Source organism: Hydra viridissima, unplaced genomic scaffold (assembly GCF_058129835.1).
Source record: "Hydra viridissima isolate aposymbiotic clone 2 unplaced genomic scaffold, HvirCarnegie_v1 scaffold_7, whole genome shotgun sequence".
Classification (NCBI taxonomy): Eukaryota; Metazoa; Cnidaria; class Hydrozoa; order Anthoathecata; family Hydridae; genus Hydra; species Hydra viridissima.
The window spans coordinates 16,608,479-16,634,925 of record NW_028324306.1 but is presented as its reverse complement, the minus strand read 5'-3'; the positions used below and the strand labels follow the sequence as shown (position 1 = coordinate 16,634,925).

At 28.2% G+C, this 26,447-nt stretch overlaps 2 protein-coding genes across 5 annotated transcripts; both read left to right on the top strand.

Moving 5' to 3' along the window:
• Nucleotides 1–887: 887 nt before the first annotated feature.
• Nucleotides 888–12,186, top strand: LOC145185000 (uncharacterized). 2 transcript variants are annotated; one of them, XM_090093104.1, is made up of 9 exons: nt 888–1,514; nt 1,677–1,897; nt 5,082–5,311; nt 5,413–5,630; nt 7,107–7,361; nt 8,129–8,311; nt 9,818–10,915; nt 11,091–11,256; nt 11,894–12,186. In XM_090093104.1, the coding sequence occupies exons 1-9, from the start codon at nt 956–958 to the stop codon at nt 12,054–12,056; spliced, it is 3,093 nt and encodes a 1,030-aa protein (XP_089949230.1). In that variant the 5' UTR covers nt 888–955; the 3' UTR covers nt 12,057–12,186. The 2 variants fall into 2 exon arrangements, with proteins under 2 accessions (XP_089949230.1, XP_089949231.1); XM_090093105.1 differs by having other exon boundaries at nt 1,009–1,514; nt 5,413–5,454.
• Nucleotides 12,187–16,522: 4,336 nt separating this feature from the next.
• Nucleotides 16,523–22,606, top strand: LOC145197286 (septin-2-like). 3 transcript variants are annotated; one of them, XM_090093101.1, is made up of 11 exons: nt 16,523–16,750; nt 17,539–17,652; nt 17,833–17,843; nt 19,025–19,329; nt 20,224–20,358; nt 20,500–20,719; nt 21,694–21,790; nt 21,901–21,952; nt 22,035–22,142; nt 22,241–22,295; nt 22,385–22,606. In XM_090093101.1, exons 1-11 carry the CDS (start codon nt 16,714–16,716, stop codon nt 22,445–22,447), a joined length of 1,197 nt encoding a protein of 398 aa, XP_089949227.1. In that variant the 5' UTR covers nt 16,523–16,713; the 3' UTR covers nt 22,448–22,606. The 3 variants fall into 3 exon arrangements, with proteins under 3 accessions (XP_089949227.1, XP_089949226.1, XP_089949228.1); XM_090093100.1 differs by having other exon boundaries at nt 16,524–16,750; nt 22,238–22,295; XM_090093102.1 differs by lacking the exons at nt 16,523–16,750; nt 17,539–17,652; nt 17,833–17,843 and adding an exon at nt 18,599–18,819 and having other exon boundaries at nt 22,238–22,295.
• Nucleotides 22,607–26,447: the final 3,841 nt, after the last annotated feature.

The window sequence follows — 26,447 nt, the reverse complement described above, 5'->3', positions numbered from 1 at the left end:
ATATATTATTATTATTATTATTATTTTTAAGGTGTAATATATATATATATATATATATATATATATATATATATATATATATATATATATATATATATATATATATATATATATATAAACACACACATGTATACATATATGTATGTATGTATGTATGTATGTATGTATGTATGTATGTATGTATGTATGTATGTATGTATGTATGTATGTATGTATGTATGTATGTATGTATGTATGTATGTATGTATGTATGTATGTATGTATAGGTATCTGATCAAAACCTGTACTGTAAGTTTGATTATCAAGTTCCTGATGCATATTTGAGAGATTTTAACAGTGAACCATATGTATATGTATACCTGCATACCTGTATACTTATAGTTTTTTAAATGTAAATGTTTTAATACTGTGATGTGTAAATTCTCTGTCAGTAGCAAAAAAATAATTAGTTTTTTTTTTTCAATTATTATTTTTTTTTATTATTTATCATTAAAGTTATTAACTTTTTATTAACTACTGACTTTTATTGCTGTATAACATTTGGGTGGAAAATTGAACATATTTCATTTATCACTATTCGGTGAAAGTAACAAAATTAGTCAGACCTTCATCTTATACCAGTATATTCATTTCAAACCTTAATCTTATACCAGTACATTCATTTTAGATCTTCATCTTATACCAGTATATCCATTTCAGACCTTCATCTTATACCAGTATATTCATTTCAAACCTTCATCTTATACCAGTACATTCATTTTAGATCTTCATCTTATACCAGTATATCCATTTCAATAAAATAAACTTAAATTTTTCAAACCTTACTATTCCACTAAGATAAAGTAGGATTAGTCAAATCTTAGTATTATACCTATACATCAAATAAATTTTAGTAAATAACTCAACCCTATAAGGTTTAATATTTATAGATAATTATATTGTATTATAATTATATATGATATATATTACAAATGCAGTTTTTCAATTTCACTTCTTAGTATCCCTTATAGATGTGTATATAATAATGAACAATCCATTACGGAAGCATCAGAAACAAATTAGTTTTCATGTTGATTCTAAGTACAAGATTCTTGAAATTATTGGGGAGGGTGCATATGGTGTAGTTTGTTCAGCCTTAGAAACTACTACAGGTCAACGAGTAGCTATTAAAAAAATATGTGACATTTTTGATGTACCAGCCATTACAAAAAGAACATTAAGAGAATTAAAGATTTTAAAGTTTTTCAAACACGATAATATTATAGCTATAAAAGAGATTTTAAGACCCCCAGATGACATCACACTCTTTAAGGACGTTTATGTTGTTTTGGATTTGATGGGAAGTGATTTGCATCATATTATTCATTCAAAACAAGATCTCTCTGAAGAGCATGTTCGTTATTTTCTATATCAAATGCTGAGAGGTTTGAAATATATTCATTCTGCAAATATCATTCATCGTGATTTAAAGCCAAGTAATTTGCTGGTGAATAAAGACTGTGAGTTAAAAATAGGTAACCTTTTTACTCTTTTTTCTTTTTAAAGTATTCAAATCTAATTGATGTAATAATAATTTATTAATAATATGAAAATTGAAAAATGGCAACTAGTTTGATAATTAAATGGTTTCATTGTCCTTGTTTAAAAACTTCCTAGTTAATCTGAGCTTATTGTAGGCGACTTTGGCATGGCAAGGAGTCTTCTGTCTTCACCATCAGAACAAAAGCGTGTAATGACAGAATATGTTGCTACACGATGGTATCGAGCTCCAGAATTAATGCTCACTGTACACCAGTTTACTAAAGCTATTGATACGTGGTCTGTTGGGTGTATATTTGCTGAGATGCTTGGAAGAGCTGCTTTGTTTCCTGGAAGTAACTATCTGAATCAACTACAGGTATAAAAATGCTAGTATGCTATAGATATATAATTTCAGAACTATTTATTTTGCGGAAATTATTGTGAGTATGTTTTGAACAAATGTTGTAGAATTACATTTGAGTATAAACATGTTATCCCAGAAATTTTTAAATTAAGTTTTAAACCATTTACTTAATTTTTTAGAGAAGTAGCATATATTTTTACAATTGTTTAATGTAATTTCTAAAGGCACCTGAAAAAAATTCTATGCTGGAAAAAACTTAAACTTGGTACTCAATTTTCTCTCCTCTCTCTCTATAACTCTTCTCTGTGCTGGATTTTTATAAATCATCTTTTAGCAAGAGGTCATCTTGTCATAATCATAGTTTTTTTGAGAAAAAAAACTTGTTAGGTTAAATTAAGTTATTTTTCAGAAATATGTTTTATATTCCTTTTTAGGTCCTTTAAATTTCAAGCTTTTTGGATAAATTTAATTTGATGCAAAATCTTCATTTCATTTATCTAGTAAACTTTAAAATCAAAACCTTTTAAAATATAAACTTAAAAAAGGATTAGTCAACTACATAATACCATAGACACATTATTTTATTATTTTATAAACAATCTTACAAATGCTTTGTAATATACTTAAAATAATATTTACATTTTATAAACATTTTTTTATTATTATTACTATTATTAAAATGATTGTGACAATGTTAATAGATTTTTTCAGAAAATTTCAGTTTATTTAGAGAAATTTTTAAGGTGTCTAAATGGTATTAATTTGACATAAACACAACCATTTATAAACTGTTATGCAAACAAAAAGTAATTTAGATTTACATAACATTTTTAAAATTTTTTTCAATCTGCTAGAATTGACAATATTTCTTGATTTCCCATATCTTATGGTTTTAAATATATTTAATGGAAACTGTGTCAAAATGATCAATCACATTACAACTAAGGAAAAAATAAATTAAGAAAAATAAGATTTGAGCAAAATTTCAAACTCAAATTTTCGAAATTTTGCACTAAACATTAATGAATGACTATTTAGTTACTTAGATTAATGTCCTTTATCTAAAGAGGGGAGCTTATATATTTACCTATTATTAATTTGTAATAAAAAATGAACCCTTTTGTTGTACCCATATCATTTTATCTCTTTTCTACAGAAATTTATGATTTCTTCACCAACCTTTTACATTTTGTTGCAACTGTCATCTTCTAAACTTGTAGGGTTTAGGAGTTAGATCATTTTTAACAATACTTCTTATTGACCAGAAATGAATGTGTAATTTGTTACTAATTCTTTTTATTTAAGTAGAGGGTTAATACATAAACTGCACCCATATTGTGATTGTGTCATTATGATACAGCAATTCCTCAGTGCAATCAATCCTAAATAAACTAAGGTGTTTTTAGTCAAGCAACAAAACTGAATTTGATTTTTACAGTTTCAAATAATGTATGAAAGGTTTTTATTAGTGTTTTTAACATGTTAAAGATAGAAATTTTCTAAAAAATGATGCTTAAACTTGAATTAAAGCTTATAAACTCTTTTATTGTGATAAGGGATACTGAACAAATACGAATTTGTTAAATCAGGAATTGCAAGGATATTTTTTTAGTAGGCATAGGGTCCCATGAAATTTCAAATGCTACAATTGTATTGCTACTTTAATGCAATTTTTGTTTCAAACTGGTAAAAATGCTGGATGCATTGTATTTTATTTGCTATTTGATAAAAACTTCTTTTCATGCTATAACTTGATGTTTAACATTTTGTTGAATTATTTGGCTTCCTGATTGCTGCAAGACTTTCCGTTCTTACAATTAATGCAGCATAAAAAGTAAATTGCAATTATTCTTTTTGTAAATGATTATGTTCAAATTGATCTTGAACAAAATTTTTGAGGAGATCTGAAACTATGATCAAATAAATTGATTCCAATATAGGTGCTTGGGAACCCCTAAAAGTTATACAATTTGGCTGTTGCTTTATTTTTTGCTTGTTTATGCCCAAGAGACAAGTTCTACAAGGTGAGATAAAAATATAAATAAAAAAGTTCAAGATTTTGTGAAACATTCTACTATTCTCTTTTATGCAAATGTAAAAAAACATTCACCAGAGAGTACAGAAAAATCTGGTCCATCAATAAAGTAAATTTAAAACTATCAGCTCCTTCAAGTGCGATTACAACTATACTTCACAAACTACTATATGTCTTAAGGCAGGTACAACTGCAGTTGATTGTTATTAAATATTTTTATTTCAAGGATTTGATTTAAGTCTTCAATAGCAATCTGAATCATGGTTCTCAATGCATAAAGTGGCAAAAATCATAACATCTTTAAATGACAAAAGCTTAGATATTTTGTCATTAATGATCTATTGAATCAATGATCTTGAATCAGTTGATCAATTATCAACAATGAGAGATCTTAAATAAACTGTTAACATTTCTCTTTGTAAATTTTTTTCAAACCGATTGACACTTGCGTCTATAGCCGTCAAAGCAAAGTTCACTATGTGGCATGATGGCAATAGCTGCAACCTAATTAAAGGTGCTGAATTAATCAAAATTAAGTTTATTTGCGCAGAAAAAGTAAAACTATACTTCTAATATTCTAAAAATTACAAAAACATATAGTGTTAACTTTCAAACTTCACTTGTTCCTACTGTCCGTCAATGTGCTAATATTCTAAAAATTACAAAAACATATAGTGTTAATTTTTGAACTTCACTTATTCCTACTGTCCATCAATCTGTTAATTATACAGTTTAAATCTTGCTTCACAGTTGTATTCTATTGTAGTTTTTTTTTCTTTTTAAATAGTGGTTTCCCATAACTGTGTATCTTGTTTAAAGCAATTCCCCTTATGTAAATGCATAAACAAACCTAAGTTTTTTAAGATAAAGGAAAGCCTTGTTAAATCTATTTTCAAAAAATGCAAAAAACTAACATAGAAATAATTTCAAATAAAAAAGAGAGAAAATTTAAATGAAGAGATAATTTCATAATTTATTTAAAAAATCAGGGCTTACTTATTCAAGCAGTTAAAACCAGGTTCACTTATTCGAGGTTTTTTTTTCTTTTTTCATGACATTCGTTAAATTTTTTTAGTAATGCATACTTTATAATCATGAACGGTTTTTTTTTTTGAGAGAACCTTCTAAACATCATAAAACAATATTTTTTTTAACTTACAGCTTATTCTGAGTGTGGTGGGTCTTCCTTCTGTAGAATTTCTTAGTACAATTTCTTCAGATCGTGTGCGAAGCTATATCACAAGATTGCCACATAAAGATGCTGTTCCTTTATCAAAAATGTTTCCTAATGCTTCTGCTGATTCTATGGATTTACTTACTAGTTTATTAGTTCTTGATCCAAAAAACAGATGTTCTGTAGAAAAAGCACTGGAACATAAGTTTATGGAAAAGTAATTTGACCTTAATCATTTATGAAATATGCTTTAAGATGATTAAAATGTAGTTTTGAATGGTTTCTTTCTCACATCATGATTTTTTTTTCAAATTGCAGGTATCATGATTTGGATGATGAACCTACATGTGCTGAGTTCAGGTACGATATTGAAAGTCTGCCACTTGATAGAGAGGTTTTAAAAGAACGGATTATTAAAGAAATTTTGGATTACCACTCAAAACGACCAAAACCAAACCTTCCCCCTGTGCAGATAGAATTCTCTAATCAGTTTATAAAACCTGAAGATTTAGTTTTGAAAAACAATGTTTCAAAAGGTTGTGTTATTTAATTAATTGAAATTATACATTTTAAATTATTAACTACCATAAATAATTCATTAAATGCTAGAACTTCTTGGAATTTTAAAATGTAGGAAAGGTACATGCATAGTTGTTTTATTTTTTCAGTTAAACATAAAAAAAAGTTGTTTAACATTTAAAAAAAAATCCTAGATTGTATTAAGTAGTACAAATCTCATCATTTTTCTCATTGTTAATTGTCATATGATTTGATGTGCCATCATTGAGGTCACCCTGGGTTTTTTTTACTACATAAGCATATGATATTGTCTTGTTCTACACATTTTAGTGCTTAGCTATACTTCTTCTTTTACATTTTTAAACATGATCATGAGTTTCAAGTGGTTTAGCGGCAGAAATATTTGTGTATGGTTTTAGCTTGAGTTTGTAATAATATATCTGTATGAGAAATTGTTTGGGGTTATTTCTATTCTATCAAATGATACACTTGTTAAATAAGTCATATTAGCTTGCCTTTAAGTTTATCTGAATGTTTCTTTTAAACTTAATTCCTACTACTATCTCTTTCAGTTTTTTTCCCTAATATTTACAGGTCACTACATGCTTTGAAAAAGAATTTATAACTATTAGCTCTCCTCAACAGAAGTGTACTTGTTGAGTAGGCAGCATCCTTTATTCAGCAGATAATTCAGTCATAGCTAAAAATTTTTATTTCTTTCTGTTTTTATATTTAATAATATTCATATTAAACAATTTAATCTACTCAAGTGTAAGTTAGGTGAAAATAGTAATAACAGTTTCCATCAATTTGTAATTCAAGTAATCCCCCTCTTGACTTTTTGTGCTCTTGGTTTTGATATTAGTTTTGGTTTAATGCCATAGTTTGCCAACCTGGTTTATTCACCATGAAGTATGGGAATGTTTTAAAAGCTAAATCATATCTTGATATTTAATTCAATTGATTAAAATATATATCAATGATAAAGTTGTTAAGCTTTTTCTTCAGTTGCTCTTGAAAAAGCATCTGCATTTTGATTTTTTGTTAATAACAAGTAATAACAAATAAAGTACAAATTCTTTTTTCAATCATTTCAAATAAATCAAATTTAAAATAAATTTTATATCTTCAAAGTTAAGAGATTCCAAAAAAAAAGTTTGCAATTCATCACATCGCATATTATTTTATTTCAACCTTTCAAGATGTTGCATAGAATTTCTATTTGAATAAATCTGTTAAACTTTTTTTCAAAAATAACAATTTTTGTATGAATATACACTTATCACGGAATAAACATTTGCTTAAAAGAGTTTTATTTCAATAAACTTCAGAAAGTCAAACTCATTCTAATATTTTAATTATAAAATTGCCGACCAATTATAAGATTGATATTGAAATTTGTATACTATTCATTATTATTCGTTGTTACTGGAAAAATCAAATGCTAATGTTTCCTCTTGAAATCCCAGAGAACTTTTTCTCTTTTTCTTCAGCTGTTCTGGATGTCCCAGCAAAACAGGATAGGAAAAGAAAGCACAAAGATGATAATATCCAAAATGGCAAAAAGAAAATAGAGTCTAATGATGGAGAACTCTCATCTGCTGATAAGCATCTTTTGGAACGTTGGTCCAACATGCAAAAGTCCACAAAACCATTTATACACCCGATACGAAACCATATTGGTGAACTGTTGCAGTTAAATAAGGATTCTGTAATAAATCAAAATCAAAAGCATGAAACTGTAAAAGGTGATTGAACATTTTAGTAAGATATTTCTTTTCAGTTTTATAAACTTTTATTTAATCAAATTTTGTTTAAACTTTAATCAAATGTAAAATTTAAACAAACTTTCAAGACCTATTTGTTTTCTAGAAACTTTATAAAAAAAAAAAAAATCAACAAACAAAACTTTAAGATTCTTAAAAATTCAGTTTAACTTAAAAAAGATGTTGGTTTTAAACTCTGTAGTTTGCTTCTTTTAATTGAAGTATTGCATGTTTTTATTTCATATAAACAATTTTATAACTTCAACGAATGATGTATTACCTGATGTGTTCTCCTGCATAAGAATGGCAGCATAACATTTCAGAAAAATGTTTTAAAAAGTTGTTGTAAGCAATTTTATACTACAATGAAATTTAAAGTCTCTTGTAGGTCAACAAAATTGGCCGACAGTCCAGCAATTTTTGGCACACCAGTTTTAGATCTTTTTTTTCTTGGAATCTTTTAAAACTCAACAAACAAACAAAAACTCTTGAATAATATTTCCTTGTACTTAAGAACTACAGTTTTGTAAAAGTTTGTTTAAACTTTAACTAAATGTAAAATTTAACCTTTTTTTCTTTTCTACAAAAATTTTGTGTTTATCTTATAAATAATTTACTGTTTGAATATATCTTCTTCAGCATTTTTGATCTATTATTGCCATTTTTCTAAACTTTGCAGTTTTGCACACTAAAAAGTCACTGTCTTGAAAAATTTTACTTGATTTAGTTTTCTTGTGATATTTTGACAGGTCAATCAATTGTTGGCCGTGTTTCTACTTTCCAATTCACAAATTTTGTTCCAAGAACAAAAGATGGAAACATGGAGCTTGTTAAAGAAGATTCTTTGCATTCTACTGTTGTCCCATCACATCTTGCTACCACAAATACTTCTGTTTTTAATGAGAATAAAAAGAAAACAGAAAATAAGCCAGGTAAACTTTTGTTTTGTTATTAATTATATGATGCTTGTTGTGTTTATTAGAGTGCTTCAAAAAAAATGACTTTAAAAAATTTAATGTGACACTGCTTCTCAACTTTGGTATTACTGTTAAATGCTTTTTTTTTTTGTGATTGAACCCTTCAATCCTTTAAGGGCTTTTTTTTTTCTTTTCATCTTCCATGATGAATCAAAAGTTCATTTTTAGCCTTTTTTTTTTTTTTTTAAACTTTTTAACTGAGTTGTGGTTATCCTTTCCAGGGACCAAATTTAAAAATCATTATTATTTTGGCTTAAATTATCCAGTAGAATAAAGTTTAAATGCAATATTGACCTTCATTTGTCTTTTAGAGGCATAACTAAAGTTGTAGGGTCTATGTCCAAAGTGTGTTTAGCAACTTACATCACAGGTTTTTCTACTCAGGTTTGTGGTCAGACTAATTTATTTTCAAAAATAAAAATATATTTATTTTCTTTTAAATGAAATGATTAAAAAATTACATTAAGAAATCAACTTGAGATGGAGCAGAGTTTTAGGTCTATTATTTTATTATTATTATTCAACTTGCAATCTTTGTCAATCATTTTCTAAATCTTCATTTTATGCGATGTATATAAGTTTCAGAGTTAAATTAAAATAATAATAATATGCATGTGCAATTAGGGAGAAAATGTATTATGTATAGTTTACTAAATATTAATAAACTTTAACACACAGCATATTTTTTGTCACAAGAGAATTAGAAAATTTACTGACATTTTCCAGGGTTATAATAGGAATCCTCCAAGATTCCATGGCTGAACTAAGTTAGACATCAAACTGAAATCAGTAGTCTCAACAGGATATAGAAGGTCAAAAAAATTTATCTTGACACCTGATTATAAAACTTTACTTGACATGTGAGATAAGTAATATTGCAAAACCTCTTTCCAATTAGAAAGTTTATTGCTTGAGGGACTCTCAATTTATTTTACTGGAAACACTTCTGTTGCGTATTGCTTTGTACTTGTTGAATTTTTTAAAATTATTTTTATTTTTAAAAAAAAAAGTATAAATTTTTATGTAACAAAAGTGAACAACAATTTAAAAAGCAAATATTTAAATATTATTAAATGTTCATTTTTCATGGAAAATTTTTTCAAGGATCCCAAACTGGATATTAATAAATGGTAAAAAAAGTTATAAAAATTCTTTTTTTTTAAGTTTTTTTCTTCATTGTTTCTGTAAAAAAAAAAAAAAAAAAAATTAATGTTGACATTGAATTTAGACTTATTCTACTGGATAAAATTATCTTATGAGAAGCATTATTAATTGAAATTTCACAAGGTCGTTTTTTGACTTTTCCTAATGTTTTTGTTAAGTGCTTAAAAGTAAAAAAAAAAAAAAAAAAAATTCTGGTAATAAAAATGTATAAAGTTCATGCAAGTGTTATTATTTTTATTTATTTTTTTTTTTTAGATTTTAACTTTGACATGAGCATTTAATCTTTTTTTTTTTTAGTTACCAAAAATTCTATCATTGTTCCAACTAGTGCAGTGCCAATGTACAATTTACAGGAGACTTTAAATAAATCTTATATTTTGTTTCCAAACATGCAAGTATTGAATCGTCCCATTCCAATTGCACCAAAACCTGTCAATAATATTTTGCCCGCTCCTAACCTGTCTGTTAGCATACCAAATGATAAAAATGCCCAAGTGGTTACTCAGACTATGATTGGCCCAACATCTGTAACCTCCTGTGTTTCTCTGAAACCAATTACATTCTCATCGATATTACCACCTTCATTAAATGAAACTCCAGTATCCACTTCATTAACAAGCCAAAAATTTTCATCAGTAGTCAATAAAACTTTAGGGGTTTCTGTGAATAAGTTCCATGCAAATAAAGTGGAAAATTCAATTAAAGAATCAGATACCAAGTTAGAAAATGTTGCATCAGGTGTCTCGTTTTTTAATGGCTCCACCAATAGCGGTAGTGAGGTAAGTTCAGCTTTGTTTTCAGGGGAATCTCATCTTTCTGAACTTACAATAAATTCTTCGGATTTAAGTTTTTCCTCAAGTTCGTTGTCAGCTGATAGTGAAGAAGTTTTAAACGAAAGAGGACAATTTGATTGTGGTAATAAAAGCTGCTCTCCTATTGTTCTTGACGATAATAAAAGTAAAGATGCACCGTGTTATAACGGTAGCTTCTTGTATACTACTACAACTTTACCAAGCACTAATACTGGTAATTGGTCCATAGTGAAAAACATGCTTCTTAAAACTATAAAATCTAAACAGGCTGTTAATCAAAACTCATCACTAGCTAATTTACCTAAATACCTTACTTCTCATTCCGTGTCAAGTGCTGAAGACGCCGGTGTAAAACGTATGCAGATACAAAAGTGTGCATCGGAACAAAGTAGCACACTTGGTGAAAGTCCAGCACTGGAGCAAGTGAACTCAATCGAACAAAATAACCTGGATCAAAGTTGCACTCAAGAACAAAGTTGCGCACTGGAACAAACGGACGTGTTGGAACAAGGTGATGCGCTGGGAATCAGAGCATCAGAGTTCACTGATTTGAATTATGATTTTGGTTCAAGCTTTATGACTAGTAAGTCTCATCGAATATGGAGACAATCTTTTGTTCGCAATTTCTTTATTTTATTCGCAAAGTAAACAAAGTAAGAAAAATGCTGAAAAGCATCAAAAATAATTTCTTGCTTACATTGAAACTTGTCAGTGATATTCAAAGCCAATTTTTAGTAGCCCTAAATCTAATATTTTAGATGATGCACAATCTTCCTTAGTTACATCGTTGTCTTGTGATACATCTAAAAGGGACGTTTTTCTAACGACAATTGTTAACACCCCTAATACACCTCGAAGTGGAGCCGCCGGATACGGTTTAGGCATGGATTTTGAAGATTTGTTTAGCGCAGGATTACTAGACATGTGAGATATTCTTTTTTTTTTTTTTTTTGCAAATTTTTTTTTTATGTTGATATTTTTTTTTTAATTTCTGCAAATTAATTAAATTATTCTGAATTATTATAAATTGTTCACTAAAGTTCGAATAGGTTTAATTGTAAAATAAATGTTTCTTCCGTTTTTAAAGTTAGGTTTTAAATAAGATGTCCTAAAATGTAAAAAATTTTTAAAATTCGATTTATCTCAAATGACTGGTACAGGAGTTTGTATTTTGTTCATTATTATTCACTACCGAAAATCAAAATGCCGATCCTTAATTAAAAGCAGGTATAAAAAATTGTCAAAAACTCTCTAAGTGATTTCAAGTGCAAAATGTTTTTTTTAGGATCATTAATTCGCTAAAGTGTAGCTAGTTCTCTCCTGGGTTTTAACGGGTTGATTGAGTTTTAAAGAGCATATTGAAGACATTCGATTATTTAAACTTAAATGCGTTTGAACAAATGCAACATGGAGAATTCTTTTTGTTTGTTTAGACGTCGGTGTTTAAGTTTAAATGTCGAACTTTAAATAGCTCAATTCGTTTAAAGGCCAATCGCAAGGTAACTGGTATCCGTGGTTGGCTTTTTACCAAAACATTTTGTGGAGTATTATTTTTTTTTAGGTTTAACCCAATTCGTACCCATTCATCTTTCTCTGACCAAGGCCCTCTGTCAGCTTCATTATTGAATGAATGGCTCGGCATGAGTGACATAGATCCTGCGGATATCGCCGATTTACAGAGGGAATTGGAGAACTCTACTTCATTACTCTTAACAGATCCTTAGCGCAAGTTTGTATCGATTACTGATGATTTTACGTAAATTGATAAAAATTTATATTGATTAGGGTTCTGTAATGTACATAGAATTATACATTGTATTGTTCTGTAGTATACATCGCATTAAAGTTTTTGTCATAAAATGTTATTTTGAAAAGAAAGAGATTTATAAAGAAATTTTTAAAAAATTTCGAATTTGCTTTATAAATATCAATATTCAGTCTGTGAATTGAAGAATTAAAATAAAGAAGCTAAAATAAAGACTTATTTCACAATTACAAATTTTATTTTAATATGATAATTATTTAAACGAGATTTTTTTATATTTATTTTTTATGTTTACATTGTCAAAAGGTAAAGTTATTGTTTTTTTATATTTTCGGACCAACTGAAATTTTTCAAGGTTGAAAGATCTCTTAAATCTCTTTGTTTAGATTTAAATCTGACCACGACAGTTTTTAAATCTGACCACGACAGTTTTTAAATCTAACCACGACAGTTTTTAGATAAGAATTCCGTAAAGTGCAGTTATGTAAATTGATGGTTTATTTTGAAATTCTTTTTTAAATGTATCATCAAAAATCTGCCGTCGAGCAGACGAAATCTAAAAAATTTGATTTATTTTATGTTTATTTTTAGGTTTTTTGCCAAGAATATTTCACTTTCGTGGTTAGGTTCATTGAGGAATATTTATAAATCATAAACTGAAAAATAAATCACTACAAGCCACTTCCAAACCATGACTTTCTTACTAAAGGTGATATTGCAGACACTATTTGAGATCCTGTTGCTTGGTGATACACAACCAAACTAAAGTTTAAGTGGACAAAATTCATAACTTTTTTAAAGCTTGTTTATAATTCAAAAACTAATTTGATGACGGGGGTACTAATGCTGACATTATTTTTTATGTATTTAATATGTGGGGATCATCATCGATATGTAAAAGGACCAAAATATGAGTAATATAAATAAGTAAATAAGTAAAACAAACAAACAACAAAATGATCTAAATGAAGAGTATAAACGTTTAGGAGTATTAAACCGGAAAACGCCCAGCAATCTCCTACGACACTTTAAACTGGTTAAAAAAAAGCAATTGGTGTTTTAAATCACCTGACTAAGTAAATTGACTTAGAAGTTAAAATTGATCAAATAAAGTGGGATGGCAAGTCTTACCATTCTTACCTCTCTTACCACTCTTACTACTCTTACCACTACACTATTATCATTTTTACCACTTTTACCATTAGTTTTCTAAAGTTAAAAGGTACACGAATCTCCCTTATATATATAAGGGAGAGTCGTGTACCTTTTAACTTTAGAAAATTTCGAGTCAGGAATTGGCACATCTTTAATATTTGCGTTAAGATTTTTTTTTGTTGATAAACAACTGACAATCTTGACAAAAACCTCTAAAGCAAATAAAGATGATTCTCTTTGTTGCTCCAATATTTAATTACAAAAGTGGATTAAATTTTATGCAAAATGAAAGATGCTTTATTCAGTTTTTCTCTTCCTTTACACTTTCTGACAGATCAACTTTGAAAACATGAGTTATTACTGTTTATCCCGTAATAGTAAACAGAAACTTAGCAACTTCTCGTTGAAACAAAAAATCTAATCAACAGTAACTACTCGTTGAAACAAAAAATCTATAAATCGAATAACAACACTTAAAGTGTAACATCAAGCCAAATAAAAATCAAAACAAAGGTAACGTGCAAATTTTCGCTAGAACTGAGTCAAGTCACTAATTTAATCCCACTCTTTGTAAATTTAAACTTGCATTTAATAAAGTCTTATCTCAGTTCTTGCTGAAAGTTATCCATAAATCATACTTATCTGTAATGAATTCTATATGGTCTGTAGTTTTCCTGAGGGCAAATTTTCAAATTACTGACCCAAATCCTCAGAGCACTCATTCACACCAATCATTAAAAAAAAAGGAATTTTTAATCAAAAAAATTTTCATCAAAAAAAACTTTATAATTAAAAAGGAATTTAATACCATCAACTTAAGATTGAGAGGAGATAGTAACAATGAAAAGTAGATGCTATCTATTAGATGAAATATGTTTATTATTCTTTTCTAATGTATTTTATTTTTCATTTTGAAAATATTTACTTTACTTTTCTAATGTATGTAAGTGAGAGTGTGGCAGCTTTGAACATTAAAAATTTTTTTTTTTTTTTTATAAACCAATATTTTAATTATTTTAACCACTTCTTTTCTTCTGAAAAGTCAAAGCAATAATTAAGGAATAAAACTGCAGTGTTTTAATAAATTCTGATCTAAAAACTAAGTCAGAATTTACTGGTTAATTGTAAATGTCATGAATTATCCTATCTTATAAATAACACTAAACATCTCACTGGTAAGAAACGTGGTCAGGAAAATCTTACAACTTTATATCGAAATGTTTGCGATTTGTCCTCAAAAACAAAGCAATCATATATTTTGTCCAGTTTATCCCAAATCCCAGGAAAGACAGGTGACAACTGCAAGGGTAAATATTATCTTCACAAAATATTTTGTTTTATTAAGTTTAAATAGAAAAACGCTTCAAAAATGCATTTTTTCAAAGCTGCCCCCTCTTCCCTACTTTTTGATTTAATTAACAAGATTCAAATATCAACATTTTTTTTTTGTAATAAATAAACTTTCTATCATTATCAACGAATCCAAGTATCTAATGATTTATGAAAATCTCCATTTGAAGATTTGTCAAAAAGAGATACTTTAATCTTTTTGTAAGCTTGTTAATCGGTTTGTTTAAATACTAATTCATTATCAGGCAAATGTCTAAGATTCTTTTGGTTCAATATTACGGCCATCGAAAACTATAAGATAATATTGTGAGTGATTATTCTTATCAATAAATGTTTTTCGGACTCGTAAAATAAGGCTGAATCCTTTTTGTTCTTCGGATTTATTTGATCTCATATTTCGGTAAAAGATGCATTCTTTAAAAGAGCTCTTAAAAGGTTTCTTTCAGCTTCTTTAAAAGCTACAAAAAAATTCCGATTTTCAAATTTCTTACCCCAATATCAATAAAGCGTCCTATAAAAATTCTTTTAAGGGATGATTGTACGTGTCGATTGAAACTCTTAGAAAGCAATTATGAAATCCTGCATTAAAATTCCCTTAATTTATTTAACCATGAACTTTTACCTGTTTTACTCATGAAAGTAAAATTGGGTACTTTCTGTTCTGTTGGGCACCTTGTTTCTTGCAAATACTTATAAAATACAAATTATGGAAAATGAAAGATAAAACAATGTTTTTTCTTCATTTATTCTCACTTTTAACATTTTTCGAGTAGAAACTATGATTTTCTTCTATAAAATTTTACTGTACTTATTGTACAGAAATAACAATGTGTTTAAGCTTCTCATTGCATGAATACTTTAAGACATCTTTTCAAAAGCTATTCTGATAGGAATTTGTGATTAAGACTCTTTTGCTGTTGCATTTGATGACACATGGAGGCTTCTATAGTCTATGTGCGAATAATTTCATTTGTAAAGAAAAAGAAAAGTTTTTTTATATTTGTCGTTAAAAACAAATCTCTTCTTATTGGCAAAAGTTTCCCACGTGGTAGATTTAGTCTAACAGTCTTTTAAGGAGATGCCTTTTAGAAGCCAATACTAATGGTTCAAAAAGTTCAGTTACAATAGGATCAGCACCCTTTCTTTTTAAGTTTTGCAATTGAGCAATCCTAACAAAATAACAAATCGTTGATGAACGAGTTGAAAATTCAATCAAAGTTGCAAACTTTTTGATTGATAAATTTCTTTTGATTAAAATTGTAAATTTTACCATGAACTCTATTCCTTTTCCCGGAAAACAAATTTTTTTTTTTTTTTTTTTTTTTTTTGTTATTTTTTCAAAAAGTTACGAAACCGCGTAACTCTACTCCCAAACCGGAGTTTAATAGGTCAATTTTTCTTAAAAATCACAAAACTGAACATTTTTACGCTTATTAATACACAACATTTTACTGAATGATGAAATGTGACGTTTTCTGAAATTTTTTCTAAAAAACGAGTATTTCTGTTGAAATAAACAGTTTCACGTTACATTTCACATTCAAAGTCATGATCATCATTCAAAAACTGAGACTAAATAAGTTGGATTTCAATGTAGCATTTTAAAATTACTTGTTATGGACTCCTACTGCCTCTATCATACCTCAAATGGGTTTTTACAGGATACTTTATAGATATTAGAGTCCCAAATTTAAAAAACCTTGCATAATTTTCTTAAAAGTCTTTGTAAAAAAAAAGCAACTTTTTCCGCGAAATGTTATTCAAAGCACTATTTACACTTTTATAATTTTACGATAAAAGTTTACTATTAAAACTGTGCTGAGAACATTGAATTAGCAGGTTTATCAAATATTTATTTCTGATTTAGATCGCTATATTAACTTTTTCAAAGATTGCAGATTCATTATTTCTTTTGCACTGTTGGAGACTATGGTCATTATGATATACCATTAATTTTTATAACTATGTTGTAATATTTTACAGAACAAATCATAAAAATGAAAAACGAAACAGAAATAATTATGAAAACACCCACTCGTGTCTATCTCATAGCGACAATCCGTTCTAAAATTAACAAATATAACCCAAAAAGACAGTATTCAATAATATAAATGATGGAAGATGTTTTTAAAAAAACTCCACGTCAAGGTAATTATTTAAATACATGTGATTGAGTCTTCACAATAGAGCTTTATTATCTTTTCATCACTGCACGGTAGCTATAGGTAAAAATAATTGGCTTAATCCTGATAGAACGGAAAACCAATTTAATAACAATCTATCTATGAGCAGTTTGCTGTATAGCTTTATATTTAAAAAAAATTGAATGTAAAGGATTTAATTATAAACATGCAAAACAAAATGTTGGGAAGAAGGAAGAACTAGAGAAAAACTATAAAATCAACTGAATATTATATCTTGATAAATGCATAATCTTCTTACACCTCTACTAGAAGTGTAAGAAAACTATGTATAATTCACAGTATCTACTCAAGGTAAAATACACAATATATAAAAAATTTAAATTCTGATATATCTTACTGTATTTGATTCTATTGGTTAAACAAGAAAAGATTTTTTAAAAAAGAAACATGCTTTTCAGCATTCAAGGAAAAAAAAACTTGGTTGTTCATGTTAGATATCAAAGAAGCTATTTTTTTAATAATTTCCAGAAAAAAGCTGTACCAACCCTGTATTAGATGTATATATAGTATAAGAAATATATATATAGTATAAGAAATATATATATAGTATAAGAAATATATATATATATATATATATATATATATATATATATATATATATATATATATATATATATATATATATATATATATATATATATATATATATATGGCTGCCTTGAGAGTTTTAATAAAAATAAAAATATATTATAATAAATTTTACTCTATGATATTTGCGGTATTGTTTTTCAGCTGAAAAGACAAAACATTTAGAAACTTCAGGTCTAAAAGCTGTTTCTCAAAAATCAACAAGTAGCATAACTGTTAATCTCACACCTTCCCCTTCCAGATCACCTGCTACTCCTTGTAAGCAATCATGTTTTAAATTGGTGTATCTTTTTATTATTATGTATAAACATATATAAACAATTTACACAAGTGTGTATTATTGATATAAACAAGTATATATTACCTACATGTATAAATACACTCATAATATATGCTTTTTTCTTTTTTTTTGTTTCTATGTTTCATCAAATGGTGCAGCTAACAATGAGGTAAGAACTGTAAAAAATTTTTTACATGCTCATGATTAAATGCTTAAAATTATGCATGTAAACACACATCCTTCTATAAAAAATGTTTCTATATAGATATTTCACTGACAACAAAAAAATATTTTCTTTGATTTTTTAAAAATTATTACATTGATTGCAGTAAAAAAAACTTTAGAGGTTGATTATAACTGTTCAAGTATTGGAAATGCAAATATTCACTATGTCAATATTATGTCTGATATTTGTCACCTTAAATAATAATAGCTCCCTGAATAATTGTTATTTTATTGATATTAGTATAACTAGTTAGGGGGATGTTTGAGTTTGAAAACTGATATTCCTAAAATGCATTATTTTTACTGAAATTGTAAAGTGTGATTTTATAATCTCTTTAGTGCAATACAGAAATGGGTTTATGTTAAACTTTATGTTTTTTTAGTATAAACAGTCAGGGGGTGAATGTTTGAGTTTGAAAACTGATATTCTTAGCATGTATTATTTTTACTAAAATTATGAGTGTAATTTTACGAGCTCTTTAGTACAATATAAAAATCAGTTTATTTTAAGTTTTTTACTATTTTTACATTTTCATACATTGATATGATAACGGTTCTGTTTACCATGCAGTCTAAGAAGATCTTTTTGCTTGTATTTTACAAATAAATGCTTGAATAATGGGGATGAATTATTCATTTAAGAAATAAAAAACTTGTTTAAATATTTGTTTTTGGCATTCAAGGTATCATTGAAATTTGATGTATTTGGCTATTGTTTTTTTTTTTTCTTTTCAGTATGAATGTTAGCTCATATAAGCACTAATTGGCCTCTGTATAAATCACTATATAATTAAATATTGGTGTTTCCTCAAGGAAGTCTGTTTAACTTATAAATTACTTTTACTTGGATATTCTTAGCAAGTTAAACAAACAAATTCTTAGTAGAATAGAAGTTGTTTGTTGTAAATCACAATATGGAGGTAAAAAATGAAATTTGTTTCAATAAATTAAAGAAGTAATTTTTTTTTTTTATATATACCTTACAAAATGGTTGTTAAAAGTTTTATATTTGCTATTTACTTTTCTATAAAAATATTTGGTTTCATCAAGTTTGCTAAGAGGTTCAGCTAGATATTCAACAAAATTTTGTAAATAGAGTTTCAATATCTAGAGTTATTTTCCTAGGATTCTGGGATATATGTTGGATTTGCAAATTTGCCAAATCAAGTCCATAGAAAGTCTGTAAAACGTGGTTTTGAATTCACTCTTATGGTGGTTGGGGAGTCTGGTTTAGGAAAATCTACATTAGTTGATAGTCTATTTTTAACAAGTCTGTATTCAGATCGCCAGATACCAGATGCTGTTAAGCGTATACAGAAAACAATATCTGTATCAACATCAACAGTCGAAATAGAAGAAAAAGGAGTCAAGTTAAAGTTAACTGTTGTGGATACGCCTGGTTTTGGTGATGCAGTCAATAACAGCGACAGGTGAGTTCCTTGTTATTTAAAAGGGTTCATCAACTTTAAGAAAAAAATAAGATTCAGTTAAGATGAAATAAAAATGGCAATCATAAGATTTTTTCTGATGACTTGAAAATAACACCTTGGAATTTTAAGATATATTGATTTTAGATAATTTAATTTTAGATAATTTAGCTGCTGAAATTCTGGGTTAGGTTAAATATATCTAATATGTAAAAAAAGCAAATTTTTTTCTATAAATTACTTCTACACAAATGCATTCTTGCATCAACACATTTTTTGAAAGTTCTTTAAATTATCTCGATGTAAATACATCTTTACATCAATACATCATCTTTGAAACTTTGTCTAATAATTCCTAGAAAAGAACAACCTGAAAATCTTTCTGCACAACACCAGTCTGCTTTTAGTAGGTTAAAAGATTAGTTAACAAATCTCACATAAAATTTTATCCAAGTTTTTTTTTTAGGTTTTTTCCTAAATACACCACTTCCTAATTTAAGTAAAAAATTTTTTTAAAATTGTAAAAGTTTTTAAAAATTCTTAAACATTTAATTTTATTTTGAATTCTGATTATTAAATATTAAGATTAGTTTAAGGTTTTTCCCTATAACTTTCATGTCGTCTCTAGCTGATTTGTTGATATCTATATTTGCAGGAAATTTAGAATTTGAACCAGTAGTTTATTTGTTGCACATTATAGTTGTAAATGACACTCAGACACCCAGATAAAATGATAAGAAAAATATTTAGACTAAACTACAGAAGTCAAAGAAAATACAATCCTAGTTATCTCTAGTTCTACAATAAACTTCATTTTAAAAAACAACTTTTTGGTATTCTAATGATTAAAATATGTTACATGCTGGGGTTTTGTTATTTTCTTTCATTTACTTTTAGTTGGCAACCATTAGTGCAGTATATAAATGAGCAGTACGAAGCATATTTGAGGGATGAATCAGGGCTTAACAGAAGAAACATAACAGATACAAGAGTTCATTGCTGTCTGTATTTCATAAACCCAGTGGGTCATGGGTAATTATATTTAGTACTTAAAAAAAATTTTTTTGATAAAAAAAATTGTGTTCTTGCCGTTTTTAAGTTAATTTTAAATTTTATAGAAAATGTAAAAATTATTTTTGTGTTAAAAATGCTTTTTTTTTTTTTTTTTTTTAGTTTAAAACCATTAGATATCGCCATGATGAAAGCTTTGCATGATAAAGTAAATATTGTTCCTGTCATAGCAAAAGCTGACACTCTCACGCTTAAAGAAGTGAAAATATTGAAAGAAAGAGTTCTTGAGGAAATACGCTGTTCAGGAATTCAAATTTATAGGTTCCCTGATGATGATGAAGATGACGAAGAAGAGTTTATTGAGGTGAATAGGCAGCTCAAGGTAATACTTCATTGCCATTTTTAAAATATTTTTTGCCTTCTTTATTTTGTAAAATTTTGGAGAGAAAGTCTTTCTTATGAGGCAAAGGAAAAGATGTAAATAATAAAATAGATTTAAATGAATAAAATGAGTAGTACACATGTCAATTAAGTAGATTTTAGTCATTATTTGAAAAATTATTTTCAAAAAAAAAAAATTCTGTTGCCTTCATTTAAAGTTTTGTTAAGAATTGCTGGCATAAAGTCAATAAGGTTGAGTCAAAGTTCTTTTAATCTTGTAACTTAACATATTTCAGCAGTTCAATAATTTTTAAGAACATTAATGGGTTTCAAATGTTAGCAATTTTTAGGGTTCAAATAGCAAAATTGGCCTTAAGTTTGGAAATTCATATAAAATGCCTGAAACCTGTAAACAAAGATTTTTTAAATAGATTTTACAGTTTTTACATTTGCTTTTAAATAAAAACGTTATACATAAAAATCGAAAAAAAAAAAAATTTAATTGAACAAAAGATTTTCATAAAAAAAATCAGTTAAAAGTTACATCATAATTGTAGTTTATGATTATGCTTTAATTATTATAATTATGCTTTGTTTTTTTATGTCCAAAAAAGAATTATCATCAGCATATTATAAAGTAATGAGTTTTTTAAAATGTAGCATTTTTTTAAAATTGGCATGTGACTTGACCATTACAAAAATCCTATTTCTTTCTTAAGTTTACTATGATCATAAATTTCAGGGAGTAAAGAATAAAAAGATTTTAGTTTCCATATGAAATATGAAAAAATCCTAATGGCATTAGTTATAATTATTCTTGCATAAATTACTCTTGCATAAATTATTCTTGCATAAATGACACACTTATAAATAGAATTATGACTCGTTTAGGTATTGTTAAAACAAACATTTGCTAATAGATTTTAAATTTTAGCTGTGTTAAATTTTTAAAGCTTTTTTTTTTTTTGGCTGCAGTCCAGCGTACCGTTTGCTGTCGTGGGTAGTAATACTGTTTTTGAAGTCAACGGGAAGAAAGTCAGGGGAAGAATCTATCCCTGGGGGATTGTAGATAGTAAGAAAGCTTTGTTTGAATTGAGTTTGTTTATTTGCAAATCTTTTCTTTCCACATTTCTCTCATCTTCAATTTGCGGCTTTTATTACAAGAAGTTGCTTTCATTTCAGTTGAAAATCCGGTACATTGCGATTTCACCATGCTTCGCAATATGTTGATCAGGTAAAAAGTATGTTCTTTGTGTTTTGTTTTTTTTCCGTAGATAAAAAAGTTGCATTTTAATTTTTCTTAATTTTTTTTCTAGAACCCATATGCAGGACCTCAAAGATGTAACACAAGACGCCCATTATGAAAATTTCCGCGCCAAAAGATTAGTATCCACTGGAGATCTCAGTAATTCACATCAAGAAAGGTAAAATGTGCAAAAAACTGTTTTAAACGTGTCACACACCGTAGGCCTGTGTTAGACGATGAACTTCTGAACTTTGTTTCTCTTTTTTATTTCAGCAGAAACAGTTCTGAAATTGATGAGCGCGACCTACTTTTGAAAGAAAAAGAAGCAGAGGTTGTACACACTTTAAATTTTAGTAAACAAAAAAGTTACAAGAATATTTTCTTCGTATTTCACCAAATACATATTTTTTTCGTTTTAAGCTGAGACGAATGCAAGAGATGATTGCAAAGATGCAAGCTTCGATGTCGTTGCATCAATCTTGAGCTCAACAGTTCCGTTATTAGTGCAATGCGAAGCGCCGGCAGTTGCTTTCAGCATCTTTTTCATTACTGATCGGCTACGAATTAACAATCTATTAAATTGTAACAACGGTGTTCTTTTTATTTATTCTTTTTATGCGTAAATAAGTTTATTGAAGAGTTTCGTTGTTTGATTTTTTTTCCTACTCTTAGTTATTTAAATTTAATTTATTGACTCTCTTTTCGCTTTTATTTGTTCGTCATACAATCATGCAAATTAATTTGTTTGTAATACCAGCATGCAATTCAAATTCTTTTTCACTTCTTAGTTAATATTGGAATGTTAATTTCTTCAAAAGTAGATTTTTATTATATATATTTTTATTATATATACTATAGTGTGGATAATAGCGCATTTATGATTTTACAAATCAAATAACCGCAATTCTATTTCGATTTTAAATGTGAAAGAGATTTCGATATTATTGAGAAAAGAAGAATTTAATCTATGATAAACCCAAATTTGAAATACGTTTCTCTGTCCAATGCAAGTAGAGATTTTTGCGTTTTAATCGTGTTAGTTTATATTAAGGATTAGAGAATGTCCGGATCCCGAGAGGAACTGAACGTGTCCTGACCCGAACGGGTTTCGGACACCGATAAAAGCCAAAAATAATTTTATCGTACTCCGATTACCCAATAATGCCGATAAAATCGGGTAGTTGAAGTTTTTCATACCCGACCCGACTCAATCTTTTAGGTAAATTAAATTTACCCGAAAGATTGAGTCGAGTCGGTTATAAAAATCGGTTCCCGATTACCCGTTAAAAATAATTCCCGGACAGTTCTGTCGTGTATTCAGTGAAAAAGGTCTATTTTATTCAAAAATAATTGATATTTTCTAAAAAAGTGGAATATAACCGTAATAATCGCAATAATTATTTCACTTGGCCTTTCGGTTGTTAAAATTTAATATATTTCCTTATGCTATTCACCGTGTGTTTTTAGAATTGTTTCTTTTCAGTTTCTTGAAATGATGTTAGAAAGTTTGTAATTTTAAACTTTTGAAATTAAAATTGGACGTTCGTAAAAAAAGAGCAAAGCATTTCGAAAATGTTTGTTAGCCAGTCAAGTGCTCTGTCATTACAATGTCTTGGCTCTGATGATACTGAAAACGAAGAAGGAAATGAACGTGAAAAAGAAAATCGAACACTATCTTCATATTCAGATGACCTGCCTCCACATGAAATCGAAGCCGAAAAATCAGGTAATAAGTTACCAATTAGTTCAATTTTTTTGTCTAGTGCCTGTAAATTTTACACAGGTTGCTACTTGCCTTCAAGCATTCTTTAAAGTTGCAAAGAATTCTAGACAAGCTGTCTACCTAGTAGCCAACTACTTGGACTCTTGTTACAAATGTGAGTGAAAAATCATTTAAAAATATTATTAATCAAAAGTTGAAATGTAACTAGCTGAAGTCTACTATTGTGCAAGGTACCAGTTCACCATTTAACGTGCCGGTTGCTAAAAGTTACATCTAATGTTGCTAATATAAATAAGTGCTACAAATGATCTGAAGTAATGCAAATAGTTGTAAATTTTAAGACACAAACTCAGTAAAAATTGGTTAAAGTATGAATAGTTTGACTATATGAAAAGTTTGACTATTTCCCCTTAAAGTCAGACTTTTTGCCCATAAAAGTCAGACTTTTTAAATTCTCTTTTATATTTATCTGACTAAACGCCAAGTTCTTGAAAGCCAAGTTCAAAGAAACTAAATTCAGTCTCCAGAATTTGATCAAGGATCCTGAAGAACTATCAAAGAGTTTTTGTCAAGTTTGTTCAGCAAGTGTGGAAGAAGACTCCAAAATTGAACCATTCCCTGTTGAAGACAGCCTTCGGCACTCACAATTTGAAAGCTTCTTTTTGAGCATTATCCAGCCAAAGAAGCAGAGGAAGAGCAAGATTGGATTGAAAGGAGAACCTTTTGCAAATGAAAATGATGTTGACGCAGTTTCTGCATGCATGGGAAACCCAATGAAGTTCTTGGTGACAAAACGGAACGTCCACCCAATTCTTTCCAACATTATCAACGTTACCAGCAAGTTTAGCATCCTCAGAGCACTTGTTCAGCGCTGCCTGCTTAGCAGCCACGAAGGGAAGAAATCGCGTGGATTCTCTGAAGGCTCAAAAAAACTCCTCTTCATCAAAAGCAATTACTCTTAGTTTGAGAGAAAAATGCCGCTAAAATTCTGCTCAGAAACCTAAAGCTCTTCATCAATTCCAAATGAGGAGCCTGATGATGATGCCCCTGTTGATGCACTTAACGTTATGGACCTGTATGACATTGAAGAAGAATCTTCAAATTTTAAATTTTTATTTTGTAATCAGTGTTAGGTAAAAATTCATACGTTAAGATGCTATATTTGCCAGTGTTACATTTCTATGATGACTAAGGCAACTAATGTGTTTAGAGAGTTAACTCTTGGTACCAAAACTGCATTTATTTTCAAATAGTTTAACCTATTTCATTTACTCATGTTGATTAATTAACTTTGGACTCAATCTGTTTAATCAAATACTTAATAAACTCCTAGCTTTAATAAGTTTAATTTACTATCTTTTTAAATTTTAGTTTATACACTTCACAGACTCTTCCAAAAATGCTAAATTACCGTAAGCAACAGCTTGTAGCAAATTTTTGTGACTTTAAGCAATTTTTGCGGTTTTTGCCATTTTTAAAAATCTTTTACTAAGTTTCGGGACCCAAACGGTGATAAAGCCAAAACCGAACGGGTTCTGGTTTTCGGGTAATAAAAAATTCAATACTCGAAAGGGTACCCAATAATATATCGGTTTCGGTTCCTTAGCTGTTGGTGCTTGTCAATCCATTCGGTCATTGTTTCGGGTAATCGGGGTATCGGGTATTTAACGGGTCTACACTCAAAGGGGTTCGGGACCCGAAAATTTTTTTGAAATTACCCGTTCGGTGGCCGAACGGGACCCGAGAACATTCCCTATTAGGAATGCATCGAACCTGGTTTTTGACGAATCTTAACGTTCGGCCATAAATTTTTGCCTTACACCGTACGGTTTGGCCACCGAACCTTTGTAAGTGTTAAATATATTCAATGAGAAATGAAAGCAAGTTTTAAGACGTTTATACAAGCAAAACTTGGAAACTTTAATGTTTTCGAAGTTGTGGCCAATCTTAACAATTTAAATTAAACAAAGCTAAAGTTTATTAAAAAGTATCAGCTTTAAAAATTTTGGTTCAAAAAACTAGATAGAGGTTTAAAAAAGGCTATTGAAGATAATTTAATTCCAAGATGGCTGCTGATGGTGGCGCAAAAAGTTAAGAAGTTTTCTTTGAAAAAATTAAAAGATATTTTTAAATGATTATAATCTGTACATACATAAATTTCCTATTACACATAAATATATATCATAAAATATGATACAATAACAATAATATATTGCAGTTTTTAATGAAATTTTTACAAAGCTCATATTTAAAGTGCCTTATTTCAGCATTCATTAAATTTCATTTTTACAATTTATCATTAATTTTACGGTTTTTTAAACCAGTAGAAATATAAAATATTCGCTTCTATAAGTAAAGATTCTGTCTGGAAATATTTAGAAGTTTGAACAAAAAACCCGGTGGTTCAATGGAATAGTTTCCTTTGTTAAAATTACTCGACTTTTTAAGATTTGCTAAGATTCATCTGAACCCAAGTATTTACTAAGCATTAATCCAGTTTGCTTTCTAGTTCTGCTGTCGTCATGGTAAACTTGACAGAAAAAAATTCTAACAGAGTTACTTAAGTTATCCAACCAAACAATTTATAAATTTGAGATAAAATGAGGAGGGGTAGTGGGAGGGGGTTAAATAACATTTAATAACTTAAGAACATAACCTGTTTATACAGTAAATATTTTCTATGAAGTATGCATAAATATATGCATAAAAGAGATAATTAATAATTATTTTTTAACTTTTAACAAAACTAAAAAACAATTA

What these genes read in the sequence shown, in the direction of transcription:
- LOC145185000 (XM_090093104.1), top strand. Translation starts at nt 956, where the DNA reads ATGATATATATTACAAATGCAGTTTTTCAATTTCACTTCTTAGTATCC. An exon ending in AAAGCATGAAACTGTAAAAG is followed by an intron (nt 7,362 to 8,128) that starts GTGATTGAACAT and finishes ATATTTTGACAG; the next exon opens with GTCAATCAATTGTTGGCCGT. An exon ending in TGGTTCAAGCTTTATGACTA is followed by an intron (nt 10,916 to 11,090) that starts GTAAGTCTCATC and finishes CTAATATTTTAG; the next exon opens with ATGATGCACAATCTTCCTTA.
- LOC145197286 (XM_090093100.1), top strand. Translation starts at nt 16,714, where the DNA reads ATGATGGAAGATGTTTTTAAAAAAACTCCACGTCAAG. An exon ending in GCAGTCAATAACAGCGACAG is followed by an intron (nt 19,330 to 20,223) that starts GTGAGTTCCTTG and finishes ATTTACTTTTAG; the next exon opens with TTGGCAACCATTAGTGCAGT. An exon ending in ATAAACCCAGTGGGTCATGG is followed by an intron (nt 20,359 to 20,499) that starts GTAATTATATTT and finishes TTTTTTTTTTAG; the next exon opens with TTTAAAACCATTAGATATCG.